Below are 18,847 nucleotides of genomic sequence, written 5' to 3' on the forward strand. Positions count from 1 at the left end.
ACATTTGCTTATTAATTTAGATAAGCTGGCGAAGATTAATGTTAATCCTTTTATTATTAAGGGGCCTTTCTAACAAATCACACTCAATGGGCTCTATCATACAACTGGCACAATAAGGCACAAGTTTGGTGCAATTTGTTGCTATTTTCAGACCAACACAACCCTATTTTTCCCACGTTGTGCCACGTTGTTTAAATAGTAAACCCATTTGCGTGTCTTTGTGGATTCATGGGTATTCCGGTCTAGATGTGTTAAGGTGCATTGCTGGCGTGTTGCTACTGTATTTTAAGGAACTAAAATAGACTGCACAATTGATTTGAAACTGAAAGCTGGTCAAAAGTCCAGCACAGAGTTAGTTGTTCGCCTTAAACGCATACACATTGCTTAATACACTCAGGATGTAGAGCAATACGCAAATATCTTTACAAATGAAAAAGAATAAAAGTATTAAAATGTTACAAAAATTATTATTTTCTACATAAATATAAAAAACACTGCCTAGATGCCTTTTTCACCTTGGGGGACTTTTTCAGTTTATTCATGACAATCTGCTTTTGTATAATATTATTAATATTAGTAGTAATATTTATCATATGCATATTTTTATTTGTTTTTAAATAAAAACAAGTTTAGATTTGTCCACCCGTTGGATTTTAAAGACGTCTGCATAAACAGGTGTTTGAACGAGTTTGGGTTTAACTCAGTTTTTTGACACACTTCGTTATTATTGTTTATTTATTCCTTTTCTGGGAATTAGAACTGAATTTAAAAATAAATTTGAAAAAAATCTTTGCACTTAACAAACTAAATTAAATATGTAGGTTAATGGAACCTGTAAAGGTCTTCAGTGGAGTGCATACAACAGTGTTTCCTTATTCACGAAAGTAAACGAATAATGTAAAGAGTAAAAGTAAAGTAAAGAGAAGGCTGATTGGAGGAGACTTGTTCTTTATACTTGTTCATTACTCATTAAGAGAATAAGCACAACCCTGTTAGACCGTGAAACCGTATTTTTCCTTCCTCACAATAGCAAAAGTGGATTCATACACGACCTTAATGCTTTTGCACCATGCGCTTTAGCCTTTGCACCTAGATCGTTAAAATAAAGCCCAATGTGTTAAGGTAAACTATACTCTATCTAATGTTATTTTAACTAGTGTAGCTGTCACTCAGGGTTTTGTATGATCTCCTATCCTGTTTACATTATACAAGAATGATTGCACAGTAAAATACTGTAATACTGAGCCTGCTGATGGTAAATGAGGATAGAACAAAATATGGGGCTTTGTGCAATGGTGTGATGGAATCAACTTACTGTAAATGTGGGAAAAACCAAGGAAATTTAGTAGACCTTATAAGACTGGCTGATTACAGACCAGTGATTATCCACAGTAATGTACCTTGGAAAGCCCACATTTACAATCTCTGCTCAAAGTTCCAACAACAACTTTATTTTTTAAGGAGACCCAGACTGTTTGGAGTAAGTAAAAATCTCCTGTTGCTGTTTTATCAAGAACTCATTTATACAACCCATTAGCATTTTAAAAAGGCAAACAACCTTGATGGTACTTTTAGTTTTTTTTTTTTTTTTTTTTGATGTGGACTGACTCCAACGCAAATGTGCTGCTGTTAGTCCAAAACTAATTAACTCAAATATAACTCAACTCAACTTAGCTGAATTTTCCTATTAGATTGTTATTAAACTATATTTTAATATCGGCACTCTTTGATGATCCCAGCAGGTGTAGAGCAATCTAATCCAGCTGAAGGCTTCATCACGCATCACTTGCTGTATTGTCGTGTTGGCATTGGCTTTCATTTGCAGATCCCAATGAATGGCAGTGTGTGTGGTGTCCATGAGCCTTCTGAATACAGTATGTATTTTTTTTTCTTCAATAATACAGTGAGAACAAACCATCTGTTCATGTTCCGATCTTAGTACAATTGTTCATCTACACCTTAATTTTATTGCATCCGTTTATGCCTGTTCTGTTTACCTATTCCTGTTTACTGTGCAGGTTTGCTGAAAGTGTTCGCTGTGAGGCCTGGTGTAGTGGGTATGCGTGGTGTGAAGAGTCAGCTGTATTTGTGCATGAGTCAGGAAGGAATTGCTCATGGAATGGTAAGAAATGTTTTTGCAACAGGATGAACATTGTAAAAAAAAAACATCCTGCTATTTGAAAAAAAAAAGCCACATGGAGTTGCTGGTATAATACTGTAAAAATATAGTAATAATGTAAACATTTACAAAACAGCCTTAAATTTTTCAACAATTGACTGTATAAGACATGATAATGATGCATCAATGTAAAAACACAAGACACAACATTTCCTGATAACTGCTCATAATAAATAAAACACAAACGAAAATATTAGTAAAATGAAGTAAAAAAAAAGCCTCAACTTTATGTCTTTTATCATCATATAATAAGATGAGAGAGAACCAAAATCCAGATGTAAAAAACAAAAACAGACTTTAATAATAGATCACAAAACACACGGCCACTAGACAGATGTGTTTTGACATGAGAACAGGTGTGTATAGGCTGAATGAAAAACAGTGGTGTTAAAAGGGGAACAAAAGAAAAGGGAACAAGAAATAAATCACAAATCACATGTCCACTTGTCCTTTATATGGTTTTACAGTTTTAGCAACGACAACTATGAACAGTTTTAGCATGTTATTTAAAGCAACACTATGCAACTTTCTCTTGATAAATGCAATTGCTTGTTACTTGCATAGACTGCACGAGTTATAAACAGAGGTCAGAGTCTACTATGGAATCAAGTTCCTGCCAGATGTATTGCGGTCAGGGATTGAGTAACAATAAGTGTCAAAAAAATCTACATTGTGTTGTAAAATGATAAAGTGCAAAAACAAAAATGAAATGCAAAATAAGAAACAATTCCAAAAGAAGAAGAGTAAATAAAAAATAAAAATATGTTTTAAATTACATTGCACAAAATTTCAAACAAACTGCAAAGAAAATCAAATTTTCTGCTCATATTTTAATGTTTTGTGTGCTCAGGGCCTTTTCCCCTTTACTATATTTTACACAATCTACACTTAGAGGCCCTTTCATGAATTGCTGTGGTTCACAACCAGGTGTTTCCATTTCATTCTTCTACCCCTGTCCTGGAGAGTTTGGCTCCAACCTTGATCAAACATAACTAAACCAAGTAAGCAAGATCTGAAGGAGCGCTTGGTAAATAAATATACAGTAGGTGTGTTTCACCTGTTTATTTAACATCTACACCCACTCCATCCTTAAACTTAATACTCACAGCAAAAAACTAAACAAAACAGTATTTATTGTTGTACAGTGTCACAAAAAATAATGCTGAATTTTTATGTTCTCTGTAGCCACAGCTGTAACCCTTCTAGCCCCAAATGTATGCTTTAAATCCTATCAATTGGGAGTTCTCTGGGCTGCAGCTGTATATACTTGGATCGCACTGTTCCACTCATAGATCTATATATCTATATATGTCCATGGTTCCATGATGGGCGGGCTGTGTGTACCAAGTCATTTATCTGAGTACTTTACCATACCATTGGATTAGCCGGCTAGATAATTTTCAGTTCCTTTGGCACTAATCTTGGGTTTTAGATAACATGAAGGTTGGACTTTAATCACTCTTTGTTAGCTTCATGCTTCGTAAAACACAATATAATAACAAACTAAACTAGCTAGTCAACTAATCTGACTTCTTGGACAAAGGCCCCTTAAGTTACATGCATGGAGATAGGAGATAACAAAAATCTTCAATCATTCATTTTCTTTTCGGCTTAGTCCCTTTATTAATCCGGTGTCGCCACAGCGGAATGAACCGCCAACATATCCAGCACATGTTTTACGCAGCGGATGCCCTTCCAGCCTCAACCCATCTCTGGGAAACATCCATGCACACTCACTCACACTCATACACTACGGACAATTTAGCTTACCCAATTCACCTGTACTGCATGTCTTTGGACTGTGTGGGAAACCAGAGCACCCGGAGGAACCCCACGCGAACGCAGGAAGAACATGCAAACTCCACACAGAAATGTTATCTGACCCAGCTGAGGCTCAAACCAGCGACCTTGCTGTAAGGCGACAGCACTACCTTCTGCGCCACTGCGTTGCCCAGCAAAAATCTTCTATACTTGAAATTTATTTGTCATCTGTTATTATTTAAAGGTCTGAAAACATACATGGTGTTGCTTCACACAGTGTTGTGTGAAGCTAGCTGAACAAACTGAGTTTCAGAGGTTTAGCAGTTTCACGATGCATGAGTGTTCTCAGTTAACACTGTTAAAAAAATAATTACAATAGAAAGGATTAACATCATTATAGCTAAATGTCTCAAAAACACTCTTAGATTGCATACAGGACTCTCAGTCTGCACCAACAGTTATTGACTGAACAATAGTCATTTTATCTGTCTGAGAGGTGTAATGAACTGCATTTTGAAATAATACTTACAGAGGTATGCATTACATTTCTTCCATCTCCTTTTTGTTGTAGAAGACGTTCTCCAATGAATGTCTGTTTAAAGAGCAAATGGAAGAAAACCATTATAATACATACTCCTCTGTGAAACACACAGGCTTTTTCCTGGCTTTGTCAAAGCGAGGCCAGCTACGGAAAGGTTACAGAGTTGGCCGTAATCAGGCCTGCACACACTTCCTTCTCAAAAAACGTGGATCACACTGAACTCTCTTTTATATCTTGTGTCATTTCCTATATAAAACATGGAGCATTAAAACTGTAAAATGTTACCGCAAGTTAATTTTATTTTGGATATGGGTATATTTTCTCTGTATTTTTGAAAAATTGCACTTAATCCACTATATGGCTTTGTAAACTGCAGGGTATATTGATAGAATATTAAATAATGTAAAGCAATGTGGGTTTTATTTTTTTAATGTTCAGCAAGATGTGAAATTTTGAATTCAGTTTTTCTGTATCATTTATTTTACAAGTTTAAAATGCTTGATAAATGACTTGTGAATGTGTCTGTCATATTTATCTGTTGTTGATATTTGCAAAATGCGTATAATATTGTGTGTAATGAATATTTATTTATTTGTTTGTTTATTCATATATTGTGTCTATAATTTAACTGTATATGAAATTATTAAAATGCATGTTCATTTATCATGGCTTAGTTTTGTTTTGTTTCCCTTTCAACTGGCTTTAGTATTATACTTTTAGTTTTTAGTCACTTTTTAGCTATAATATATTATTATATTACTAAACACTCTTAGAAAAAAAGGTACACGGTGATACAAATAATGTTCATTAAGGAACAGTTTTGTACCTTTGTAAAAGTTGTACCTTATATGGTACAGAAAATGCCTCTTATGATACTGTTTTGTACCTTTTATGGTACAATTGAAATGAAGGGCCACAATTGTCATAAAAAGGTACAAAAGTGTTGGACAACTCTTTCTTTATTACAATATCCATAAAAATAAATATTACAAGAAAGGCAAAGTGATTTCATGAACAATTTCCACATTAAAACATGAATCATCATTTAAAAGCATATGTTTAAAGAAACTCATAAACTTTAATTATTAAGTTTTATAATACAAAACAACTGGTAAATCAAAACTATAGGTATTGTAAACTAAACATTTAAGGCATTTTTAATAAACATTTGGTAAGCATTTTCTAATAAATACATTTTCATTATTGTTATCCACACCTTTTGACGTTTGCTTTCCACTACGCATGTGACTGGCAAAAGTCCTGCATATGCAAATTGTTCATGCAGACAATTTAGTATTGTAAAACGAATCAAACATTGTTACAAACATCTCATTACAATACTTTTGCATAATTCTATTTCTATTTTAAAATTTATTCTAATAAATGAACTTTTAGGTGATTACAAAGGTATTGTGTGAAAATTAGAGAAAAGGTGTTTTATATTGTACATGGGAGAATGTGTTTCTGTAACATTTTTGTGAAAAGTGTTGTGAAATGTTTAGCAAAAAATAGATATTTTAAGTATTTTTTTAATGAAAATGTAAAGGGTGCATTTACACACGAATATATATATTTTTAAACATTGTTTAAAATGTAATTGATGCTTTATATTTACTGACACTAAATTGACACATTTTGGCTATAGCAATATGCCTTTAAATAGTTACTAAAGGAACACATTTGACACTATTATGGTACAAAGTGTCTTGTCACTGTAGTGGTACCTTCATGGATCAAATAATGAAGGTACTATATTGTATAGACAGGTTTTAAAAATCAAAGGTACATTTTGGTTTCCCATGGTACAAAGCATGTCCTTAAAGGTACAAACGGCAATAGTACAAATTTGTTTCTTTGTCTTAAGGTACATTTCTGTTCCATAAAAAGGTACTGCCCCAGTGACAAGGGTTTGTACCCTCTTTGGTAAAACATTGTACCATTTTTTTCTGAGAGTGTAGTATATTATTACAGATTAATTTTAAGGTTCTATTTTTATATACATTTCAATACATTTATTTACTTTATTATTATCTGATATTTAAATTTTTTTGTGTGTGTATCTCAAATGATTAAAATTATCACATAGACTACAGGATTTTCTGTATTCAATTTGTCTACATTGTATGATTTTGGTTCTGTGCTCTATCATTAATGTCAAGGTCCAAATTAAAAAGATTTACATGCTGAGTGACAGTGAGTGGTGGTGTTTTAAGCTGAGAAAAAAAACTCTTCAAAGGTTGCTTTGACTCCATACTGAATAAGACATGACAAGTAAACAAAACACATCTCCCACGGAGCTCTCCAATGACAACAGTTCCAAAACAAATGTAATGCTCTGTGATAGAAACAAGCATAAACTTCCCCATGCATGCGTAATCAATGCATTATTAATGTACCAATTTATGTAGTGTCTTATTATGTTGGCTTATTGCCTGTCTGTCAATCTGTCTATCAAATCATTGGTCATCTGTCTGTCAACAGCGGGGGCGGGCTTAGGAATGTAGGGGGCCTAAGCAATTCCAGGTACGGGGCCCTAGCATTGAAACTCAAAACATTCTCTTTCTCTATAGATATTTTTTAACAGCATGTTAAAAAGCATTTAAATAAATATCTAAAATATTTAAAGTATATTTTATCTATTTTATTATTTAAAGGAACCTTTATTTTCTTAATGTAAAATTAACTGCAAAATTCCCTAACTTCACAAAATTTATATTAAAAACAAATTCACTAACTAAATATGTACAGTTAATTAGCAATTTTTGAGATTAGATTTTAAAATAAATAAATAAACATTTAAACAAATTTAATTCACAATTAATCAATCTAATCTTTTCCCAATTTTTCATACGAATTAAACAATTGCTGAACTGGCAGCCATCACTGTTTACTTGGAAATGTTATTTTATTTGAACAGACTCTCTCTTAACAAGGTTACAGCGGTCATCATCTGACAGGTGTTTTGGCCAGAAAGCAGGATTGCAGAGGTAGCAGCGTTTCATTGTTTGTCTTATTTCTGTTTTTTCCCCAAATTTTCTCAAAATTCTCACTCTTGCACACTCTACCTACCTCTACTCTAATCACTGGTAGACTGGCAGTGTCTTAAACCGCTCACATCTCGCACATGTGCAGTACGAAGGAACATTACAGTATTCACAGGGGCCACCGGTTTTAAAAAGAAGTAGTAGCTTTAAAGTCTAAATGGTTATAGACAGATTTTAAAACATATCATAGAAAATGTATAAAAGAGCAATTGAATTAATACTAGCTTCTTGGCATTGGTCAGGGCCACCTAATTCCCCGGGGCCCTAAGTGACTGCTTACCTCGCTTATTGATTAAGGGCATACTCACACTATGCTATCCGAACCGTGTCCAGGCCCATTTCCCGGATTGTTTGAGAAGTGTGAGTGCTCTGAATCAGGCTCAGGCACGGTTCGGTTGGCCGGCCCTGGCCTGGTGGGAAGAGATGTGCAATAGCGTGGTTCCAGCCGGATCTCACGAGAAAACGTAAGTATTTTACGTTTTGTCAGTTTAGTGGCTAATTCGTATGAATTCGTACAAGTTCAGTCGTATGAAATTGTACGATTTTAAAAAGGAGGTGTGGCACCTAACCCCACCCCTAAACCCAACCGTCAATGGGGGATGAGCAAATCGTATGAAAATGTACGATCTAAGTGACTACAGTGACTACGAATTCATACGAATTAGCCACTAAATCAAAAAGTTACGAATTGCCGTGAGATTGTGTTGGTGGTTCACTTGGGCTCAGGCGTGGAATGCTTGTAGTGTGAGTGCAAAGCCCGAAACTTGACTTTTAAGGGACAAAGGCGAGACGTGACTTTTAAAGGACTGTTTCATATGGATTTATTAAAGGGGTGGTTCAGAATGTAATTTTAAGGCTTGGTTGTGTTTATAAGATGCAAAGCAATGTGTGCTCATGTTTCACTTAAAGGAAATCATGTTATTTTTTTTAGAAATATTACTTTGATTACTTTGATATACAGCTACTTAGCTAACCTGAAAACGACTGATATATTTCCTAGTTCCTCCGAAAGGCCTGCCCTTAAGTGACTCTGATTGGTCATGTGTAGGCCCACACGGAATCTGAGTGCGCAGAATTCCGCAGATTTTTTGCAGAATTCCGCTGATTTTTAGCCAATCATTAATTCTGTTTATTTACCTGAGTAAATGTGTGTAAATCTATATTTATTCAGTTTTTTTATTAATTACAGTAATATTATTGACTAATATGAAAATGTTAATCTGATTTATGTACAATGCAGTTTGTACAGTAATATTTTCTGTCTTTTAGTAGATATATTATATGAGACTCGCTTTGTTTACCAAATAAAGTGAATCTAATTGGATTTTAAACATTAAATAAAAGTTAAAAACATAGCATTAGTATCATTAGTAAACATTAGTTATGATACTCCCAAAATAATTCTGCAGAAATCCAAAGATTTTTACCAAAATTCTCCGCAGAAATAGCAAAAAACGTTCATGGATTCCATCTGGCCCTGGTCATGTGTTATAATGTGCTGTGATTTGTGGATCGGCTCCACGTCACACCCGTACAAGCACGCGATTTTGTGTTGTGTAAACAGTCAGTCAACCTCATGCCCGCTCTCTAAAATAACATCTGACAAGTGTCTGTAACAAGTGAAAATGGGGTGCGGCTCCTTTAAGAGAAATCGTCTTTGTGTGTGCGTGTATGTGTGTCAACAGTCTGTAGACGCGTGTAAAGAGAAGCGCATGTATGTTTGTTTGTTTTTTTCTCTGATACTCAGATTAAGTTATTTCTCTGTAATATACAGTAATACTGCTGACAGAAGAATAAAGCACAAGATGTGAGATACAACCTGTGTGAGCCTTGATTGATTTTTCTGCTGCTACACGAGTTAGGCGAGCTCTCCTGTACTTTTAACTCAACACGTTACATGACGTTTTTCACATATATTCGGAATATGCATGTGTAAGTAATATGAATCTTTCACATATCTTTTGCGAGTTCATTACCTGAGATGTAGAACGAGGGAAAGCAGCCTATAGAGAAATACTGCACAGTCGCACGCATAGAGAGAAGCTGCACGCGCTGGTAAAGTGTGTGTGTGTGTGTGTTTACAACAGTTTATGTTATATATTAATATCGTAGAGGACCACCCCTTTATTCATTCTTACTGTTCAATGAATGCAAACTGTCGTAGTTTATTAAAGACGCAAACCCCTCACTGCATGACAGCTGCACCTTCAGCAAAGCTCCTAATTCCTGTAGCACGAGAAATTTATGATTGTTCATTAGCATCAAAATGGCTGATCTACTGCATATCAAATGACTCAAACGATATAACTGAAGAAATCTCCACTGTGCTGAGCAGAAGCAGTTCTTACTGAACAGCGCATCATGGATGACGTAAGCATGCTCAGGCGCGAATGCAATGTGAGTGCGGGCCGTCGGGGGAGATGGGAGGGGGGACAAGTGTGCTCCGGCCTGGTTCAAGGCAACTGTACATAGTGTGAGTACGCCCTAATCAGCCTCTGGTCAACAGTCATCAGTAGGTGCTAAATTTTGCAGTTTTAAGATAAAATAGATCACTAAAGCTAATTGGAGTTTCAGTATATATTGTAAAATATTGTTTTTAATTAACAGTTTTGTGTTTATTGCGATTTTTTTTGTATAGTTTTTTATAAACAAATTTTGAGAGAATTATGTGCTTATGACTGACCACAGCTGGTCGTGCATCTGATGATTCCTAACTCACTTTAAATAATCAGAGTTCCTTACCTACTTTCTTGAAGAACCAGCTCACCTAATTGCTGTAATTAGGTCCAAATAGAAATCGCCGAAGATAACACCTTTAACTACACAGCTCCCCTTGCATCTCCAAGCCAACATCCAGTGCACCAACACTCAGCATAGTATATCAATAGAGTCTGCGTCTTTAACACTGGGCTGCTAGCCTTCCTGCAACTCTGCCGCTGCCCCAAAAACCCCAAAAATCTGCCTCCATCGGACTTGAGCAAAGCCTTCAGGCAGCACCCCAGATTCAATCGAGCGCCAGCCCATAGTTCTACAAGGTACATTTCCACTGTGCATTTTTGATATAGTGGTATCCCACGCCCAGTATGTTTCCGCCTGTAAACACTACTATGCATCGGTTTTGTTGCCAGGGCTTAATTTGTGCCGGAACACGCCGGATCCGGATTTCACCTCATTTTACTGATCCCACTGCTCAACCTGCCTCCTCCCCTGTCCGCTGTTCACTTTTTACTTTCTTCTGCGACTCCCCAACCCTCTTCACTTTCGTCAGCGACAACCCCCCGCTCTTAACTTTTGTCCTGCGTTCGCGTCACCCCTCTGTCATCCAACATCACTCTCAGCCACCTGTCATCACACCCGTAAACAATTACCAGCATACTAATTACCCACACCTGCACCCGCAATCACCAAACACCATAACTACTCACCTCATTCTCTCACTCATTGGCCGATATTGAAGTTGGATGGTTCCAGGGGCGGATCTAGGAATTTTTAAAGGCAGGGGCCAAGGTGGGATCACAGTTTACAGAGGGGTTTATATGTCTGGAACATATAACTCTTTTTGTCCTATTGAAATACAGTATATATTACTATATATAGGCCTATCATAGCTTTTCAGGGGTCAATTTTATATCTACAAATAGCAGAAATATCAGAAAATCATGATTTTATCTGCAGCATTTCTGTGAGAAAGAAAATAGTTGTTAACAAATATGGATGACTAGGGAGTGTTGTAACATGGGGATAGTTAACACTGCAGTCAGAAACAACATATTCATCTACTCTCCAAAATCCCTTCAATCTTACAGGAGAAGCTGCATGTGTCTTTGAGCAAGATTGTGAGTTTTATCATTATTTTTTATTTATTTTTTAAGTAACTGATTCTCATGATAAACAAATTTTTTCCCCTAGCATTCATTAGATGAAGAAAAAAATACTTGTGTAATCTAAAGAAGCTGTTTTATTAGTTTAGTTTTATGCTAAGCACTTGAGCTATCCCACATGCTAAAAAGTAAGTTATAGCTGGTGTATTTTGGTGCATTTCTCTTTTTTTGTAGTGTGCCTAGGCAGTGAAAGCAAAAGACAAACAGTGGTGTTGCTGCAGAAATCTGACAGATGTTGTTATTTCTGGATGCACAGATTCTCTAAGTAACCATTGACTTCCATATGTCAATGGTTACAGATTTTCAGCATTCTTCAAAATATCTTCTTTTGTGTTCAACAGAAGAAAGGAACTGGAGTAAATTGTAGTATTATTTTTTCATTTTTGGGTGAATTATCACTTTAAAAAAATCATCAGTTCACTTTGCTCTTTAATAAAGTTTTTGCATAAACTGCACAGTGTAGATATTAGTTCACCAAACAGAAATAACTTTATCTCTGTAACTTCTGGCTTCGTCTCTAACTGTGAAGAACATGTTAAAGTGTGTTCAGACCTAACCTGGTGCACAGCTATCATGTGGTAAATGTCATGCATGAAGCAGCTATTTAAAAAGCGGATTTTTTAGACGGGATGTTTGTCATAGATATCAGATATCAGGTCATGTCCGTAAATGATGTCCGTCATTTTGACAGATTTGCCCTCACAATTGTTCTGTAACCTTCTTATAGTGATAAAAAAGCACAGCAATTCTAAACAGAAAGTGTCTGTGTTGCACCATAAATGACAGCACAGAAGCCGTCTTTACTTTTACTTTGCCATTAACACCGTTGGCATTATATCTCAAATGTTTAATCGCAAATGACCGGCAGTTTTGGCCCATTTTAAAAACTAACTCTACAAGCAACATTGTAACAATTTTAATCCCTTTTTCGGAACAAGCCAGTTGATCTACAGGGATGAAGCACCAGTCAAGAAAAATTGCTGAAGTAACAGGTATCACTGGTGTTTGACATGAGTTAAAGCGCATCTTTGTGTCCGAGCTGTGATATAAATCAGCAATGACTTACGCCCCGTTTACACTAATACGTTTTTGTTTTAAAGTGCATAAGTTTTGGTTGCACCATTCGTCACACTTTCGAGAGCCGAAAACAGAGCATTTGAAAACACTGGAGAGGCCGTTTTCATTCTAAAACGCTGCTGCTTTGTGTCAGTGTGGATGGGGGAAAACAGAGACATCTGAAAGTAAGCGGGGCTTCTGTTTCTCTGAATCCGATACGTGGGATTACAATGGTTGCCTTCTTGTTATGTGTAGTTTGCAAAATATGTATTTAATTAAGTGTGTTGTGTTCACTTTACACAGCTTGTTCTGCATCTCCTTGATTAACTTGGTATGGGGCTATTCACATATCACCCATGGAAAACGTGACATGTACTGCTTCCTTTACTAATCTAAACATACTTCTGTGCTGACAATTCCATGGCATCTGTTGTTGCTAGGCTGTACTTTCATACCAGATGCGGAATGCACTGCGCTATTAACCCATTCACTTTTGCTTTTATTTCAATGGTTTGAGCCACACTGACCAGAACACACTTTCTGTGAGCTTGCGTATGCGGCACTATCAAAGTTCAAAATAGGTAAACTTTTGCAGTTGTTCTAAAACAAATCAGGGTTAATAAATACCTCAGTGCCACCTACCGTGACAGTGCAAGAGAGGAAGATCTTGGGCCATGTAGGATCTTGATAACTCCAGCAGAACCCATCTCGGCATTCAGTGCCAAAGAATCAATGTTGAAAGAAGTTAAGGAGGTTGTTAAAGCTGCTAGAACTAGCTCAACACCAGGCCCCAACAGAGTGCCATATGTTGTCTACAAGAGACTCTAAACTCTTGAAGCAACTTCTGGAGAAGTGGGAATGTGGCAGAGCAGTGGGTGACTGGATTCCGAAGCGGAGCTCAAGCACCATCGAGCAGCTTAGAGTCCTCACTCCTCAGTCTAGAGGGGAAGATATTTTTAGTACCGTTGTCTGGCACATGACAGAGTTCCTCCTGAAGAACACCTGTGTGGAGAAGGGGGAGAGTCCCAAAGGTTCCAGGATGTATCAAGCATACAAGAGTGAGCACCCAGCTGATCTTGTAGGCCCATGAAGGCAAAGGAGACCTTACCAATGCCTACGGGTCCATTCCATACGTGAAGGCAAAGGAGACCTTACCAATGCCTACTGGTCCATTCCTCACAAGTTGGTTGAATCCTTGATGAGTTAATACCATGTTCCAAGCAAGTTTAAGGACCTCATACTGGGATATTACAGCTGCTTCAGTCTAAATGTCACTTCTGAAATAGAAATATTTAGTTTTCATTGGCTTGAGAACGGCATTATAACTGGATCCATGATTTCTGTGATATTGTTCACAATGTCTAGGAATAAAGATGGCGTGTAGAGGCCCACTCATAAACTCATGTATGTGGCAGCCCCCTATTAGAGCATTTATGGATGATCTGACAGTGACTACAACACCGAACCAAGGTTGTAGATTGATCCTGCAAGGCCTTGAACTTCTCATTAATGGAATGGACTTCAAGTCAGCCTTGTCCAGATCACTGGTTTTGTAGAAGGGGAATGTTACAGACCAGTATCGCTTAACACTGGGAGACATCCAGATCCCATCTGTGGGAGGAAAACCAAATAAGAGCTTGGGAAAGATCTTTGACTGCACCTTGGAGGATACTGTGGAAATTAAGGCAACAATGACTGACAGCAGTGGACAAGTCAGTGTCACCAGGCAAGTTTAAAGCCTGGATCTACCAGCATGGTGTTTTGCCATGACTCCTCTGGCCACTGCTGGTCTTTGATTTGCCAATGACATCATCGAGTGCTTTGAGAGGAAAGTCAGCAGTTTCCTGTGGAAGTGGTTAGGCCTACTGTGAAGTCTTAGCAGCACTGCCTTGTACGGGAGGATTAACAAACTGAATTTGAGTTAATGGTTACCCGATCAAGAGAGGTACTGCTGTATATGGACTCCAGTGACATCAAAGTCTCCTCGGCTGGCATAGGAGTAAGAACTGGCAGGAAGATGAAAGCCCATGAGGCAGTTGCTCAGGCTGAGTCATGGTTGCGACACAGAGAGTTGGTGGGTTGATGGCGCCTGGTTGAGACACCACTGTGACCTCTTGCCAGAGAGCACATTTTGAGCTTCTGTCCAAGGGCACTGGGAGATGAGCATTAACGTTGATGCCATGACCAAGTGCTTCAGACCATTGCAGAGGCCATCAACACAGGGATCTCCAACAGTAAATATCTACAACCAATAAGGCAGTCCATCGTCTTTGTTAGAGCTAAGGCCAAGCCACAGCAATGCCTGAGTCAAGTAGTGGTGCTGCTGGCAACAGCTCGAGACTGGCAGCTGAAGGTCGACCTAGGGGTTCAAATTCCTGGAGAACTATGCAATGACCTCTCTCAGACCCGACATGGTTCTGGTGTGAGAAGCAACAAGGCAAGTGATTCACCTGGAGTTGATGTTCCCTCGCAAGAGCAGATGGAGGAGGTCTTTGACAGGAAGAGGTCCAAGACTGAGGAGCTGGCAAGCGAATGTCAAAGCAGAGGATGAAGGACCTGTAAGAATGAAAATTATCATATGCATTTGTTTATGTCTTTTTCAACAAAGAAGGCTCACACAAATTCCAAAGGCAGATACTGATTAGATCAGGGCCTGGTGTGTAGACTTTGGGGGTTTTACGATGTGGTCACATGTTGATTAATCACTTTGAATGTCTCAGTATTTGAGCTTTGGTCACATGGTCAAGAAAGAGACATAATAGCTGGAAAACTTTGATCTGGTTCTTTTCCTGGTCTGTGCTCTTCTGCTCTGCCCCTCTCCTCCTCTGCAGTTTATCTTCTCTGCCTCTTTGAGGCCTAGTTGCTCACTTTGTCTCTCCCTCCCTGTCTCTCCTTCTACTTCTGGTAACTTTATTTTAATTTAAGCTGGGTACAATTTATATCATATGTTTTATCATTTCATGTTTTATAATTTTAGACAGTTATTTTGTAATTAATTCAGTTGTAACCAAATAGAATTATTGTCATTAAACCATCTCATTTTAAGTTTTGTGAAATTTGTGAATTACTTTTGAATTAACATCAACACTTAGTTGCTCCATATTGCAATACAATACAATCACATAATATCAACGCTCCCCCACATTTTAAGCTATTAATACTGTCCTTATTTCCATTTTTGGCATAAACTTTTTTGGCATATCTCTCGCTGGAGGCAATAACAATTAGCTGTGTACAAGACTGCCAGACTCAGCACCTTTTTAACATGTTTCGTCTTTGCTGTTCCTTCGACTTTGTTCGAGAAAGAGAGAGAGGGAGAGAGAGAGAAAGTTGCCAGCTACTGAGAGGCTGTTTCTCCCGGTCCCAGAGCAAGCTACAATGCAAGTAGCGGTGGTCGAGCTGGGTCCATTCTCCTGTCCCTGGATGTTTCTAATGTCTGGTTTTCCAAGAGAGGTTAGTATATGGTTTGTATAATAGAGCAAGTTTCCTTAAAGGAGCAACACGGTCGAGCAGAGCATCTTTTTAAAGACGTGGTTCCGACTGAGCGATTCAGGATGCCTGGTTGCCTGTCCCTGGATGATGAACACAAGCACTGTGTTGCATGTCTCGGGGTCCAAAATGTTATTGCGCTGCTCGCGAACAGTGCATGCCATCACTGTGAAGATCTAAGATTATTAGATAGAGGCAGATATTATGGCCATTCTTACCCAGGCTGCTTCGGCGGTGGGGATGGAAATGGTTCATCTTTCAGCTCCGCGGCCAGACCATCTAGATGAGTGCTACTTGGAGGCAAAAAAAGCACAAGCCCTCTAAGCCCCCCATCCCCTTTTTCCCAGAAGTTGACAGTGAGCTCATGCAGAACTGGAGGGAACCTTTCTCTGCCCGTTCTGCGTGCACTTCTGCTCTAACCTCCCTTGACGGTGGAGCAGTCAGGGGGTACGAGGCGATTCCCCAGGTCGAGTGCGCCATTGCGGTCAATCCTTGGCACCTCTTCCTGGTGTGGTCAGCCTCGCCTCCCATCCAAAGCAGGTAGGTTATCTGCATTCCTTGGAGCCAGAGCCTACCCTGCTGTGGGCTAGGATGCTTCTGCCCTCCATGCTATGGCCATGTACCAGCACTACCAAGCACAGGTGCTGGCTCAGCTGCACAAAGGTGGTTCCAACCCAGGCTTGATGCATGAGCTTTGCACTGCAAGAGGCTATGCTCTGAGAACCCGCAAGTTAGCTGTGTGTGCCCTGGGAAGGACGATAAGCGCATTAGTGCTCCAGGAATGCCCCTTCTGGCTAAACCTGGCAAATATGCATGACAATAACAAAGTTTGCTTTCTTAACGGTCTTAAATGGTCATGTTTACCCGGGCTGCTTTGGCGGTGGGGCTGGAGATGGTTCATCTTCCAGTGCCTTGGCCAGACCGACCAGATAGGTGCTATGTGGAGGCAAAAAAGCATACGCCCTCTAAGCCTCCAACTCCATCATTGATCCCAGAAATGCACAGTGAGCTTATGCAGAACTGGAGGGCATCTTTCTCTGCCTGGTCTGTGTGCGCGTCCACCCTCACCACCCTTAACAGTGGGGCAGCCATTCCCAGGTCAGTGCTTTGCCTGCGTGGTGTCTCTTCCTGGCGTGGTCAGCCTCGACTCCCGTCCAAAGCATGTAGGTTTTATGCATCCTTTGGGGGCTAGGTTACTTCTGCCCTGCAAGCAATGGCCACATACCAGTGCTACCGAGCACAGGCACTGGACCAGCTACTCAAGGGTGGTTCCGACCCAGGCTTGATGCATGAGCTCCGCACCGCAAGTCGCTATGGTCTGAGAACCACCACATCAGCTGCCCGTACCCTGGGAAGGACGATGGCCACATTAGTGCTCCAGGAATGCCACCTCTGGCTAAACCTGGCAGATATGCGTGACGCTGACAAAGTTCGCTTTCTTAACGCAACCATATCCCAGACTGGCCGGTTCAGCGACACAGTGAGTTCACACAAGAATACCATCAGAACACTCTCTTTGAGGCATACGCTCTGAAGTGGAGTCTGTTCACTGTATGGTTCGCTTCTCATAGAGAAGAAACCCAGAACTTTTAGATCAGTGCTGCCATATCGGCTCATCATAATGTGGTGAATGGTAGCATAATGGGAAGGGATAACCTCATAAATTTCAGAGGTTTGAAGCAATTAAATCCACCCTTTCCCCCTCTCATGCCCTCTTGGGATCTCTCTGTAGTGCTCACGAGCCTATGCGGACACCCGTTCGAATCACTCGACTCAGTATCCTTGAGATTTCTGTCCCTGAAGACAGCTCTGCTGGTTGCATTGACTTCGATCAAGAGGGTTTGGGTTATATATGCTGCCCAAGGTTCCTACCACACCCTTTAGAGACCAGGTATAGATCCTGCAAAGCACTGCCCATGGAGAAGGCAGACCCAGCCCCTTCTTTGGTGTGTCCGGTTTCAGGCTCTGCGATTTTATGAGTTTTAGCAGTCAGAGTTTTAGATCCTCTGAGCATCTCTTTGTCTGTTACGGCAGTCGTCAGAAAGGAAATGCCACATCCAGACAGAGGTTGGCCTACTGGAAAGCGGATGCCATCTCTCTCACTTGTCAGTGCCAGGCCAAGCCACTCCCCCAGAAGTGAGATCGCACTCAACTAACGCTCCTCTTGGGCGTTAGCATGCGACGCTTCTCTAACAGACATCTGTAGAGCTGCAGGCTGGGTGACAACTAATACATTCATGTGATTTTATAATCTTCGAGTGAAACAGGTTTCCTCACGTGTGCTGGATAACGCCAGTGATTGAAGAAATTTGGTTTAGTGTTGAAACATGCTTGCTGCACCTTTCTCTCTAACACAGAGATATGTGCACCTTTTTAACTCTGTCCTGTACAGTTCCCAATTTGGCGAACCCTACAGAGTTCCTCTGAGGCTACCAGCACCTGACTCAGCAGAGGACTCAGGTGCCTGGCCTATTATGTTGTTGGCATGCTCAATCGGTCAGCCCACTTTCAGGGTTTAGGTGCCTGCTATGCACAATCCCCACTGGTGGTCCCATATGCTTCACTCAGCCATTGTATAATTCCCCCTCCTCCAGGCAGGCTTGTGTCTTGCGTTCCCACTAACCATTTTTCATATGTGTACTCCCCCTTGCCAGGGTTAATCCATATGTCTTTCTGCCACCAGATCTCCCCATTTAGGAGGCAGGTGGCCTCCACAGCGTTTTCCCCATTCAGGATTGCTGCACTTTCCCAACGTACTGCTGTATTTTGAAATTCCTAGGTGTATTTTTTATGACTCTCAAAAAATATAAATAAGCCTTTAAGTGCTTCACAGGTAAGTAAGGTAAGTTTGGGCCAAGGGACACAATGGAGGGCTGCGTCACTGGTGATGATGGTG

The 18,847-nt window shown here is 39.5% G+C and overlaps 1 protein-coding gene and 1 pseudogene across 1 annotated transcript; both read left to right on the top strand.

Annotated features, from left to right (window-relative positions):
• The first annotated feature begins 1,729 nt into the window (after nt 1–1,729).
• Nucleotides 1,730–4,700, top strand: fgf9 (fibroblast growth factor 9). The gene is made up of 3 exons (XM_056464837.1): nt 1,730–1,874; nt 2,019–2,122; nt 4,512–4,700. Exons 1-3 carry the CDS (start codon nt 1,730–1,732, stop codon nt 4,698–4,700), a joined length of 438 nt encoding a protein of 145 aa, XP_056320812.1.
• A 7,279-nt stretch (nt 4,701–11,979) lies between these two features.
• LOC130234597 (uncharacterized) lies at nt 11,980–15,013 on the top strand (annotated as a pseudogene).
• Nucleotides 15,014–18,847: the final 3,834 nt, after the last annotated feature.

Source organism: Danio aesculapii, chromosome 9 (genome assembly GCF_903798145.1).
Source record: "Danio aesculapii chromosome 9, fDanAes4.1, whole genome shotgun sequence".
Lineage (NCBI taxonomy): Eukaryota > Metazoa > Chordata > Actinopteri > Cypriniformes > Danionidae > Danio > Danio aesculapii.

Excerpts from the sequence above, each read along its gene's own strand:
- fgf9 (XM_056464837.1), top strand. The coding sequence starts at position 1,730 with ATGATCCCAGCAGGTGTAGAGCAATCTAATCCAGCTGAAGGCTTCATC. Across the intron at positions 1,875-2,018 it reads CCATGAGCCTTCTGAATACA|GTTTGCTGAAAGTGTTCGCT; the intron begins GTATGTATTTTT and ends TTTACTGTGCAG. Across the intron at positions 2,123-4,511 it reads AAGGAATTGCTCATGGAATG|AAGACGTTCTCCAATGAATG; the intron begins GTAAGAAATGTT and ends TTTTTGTTGTAG.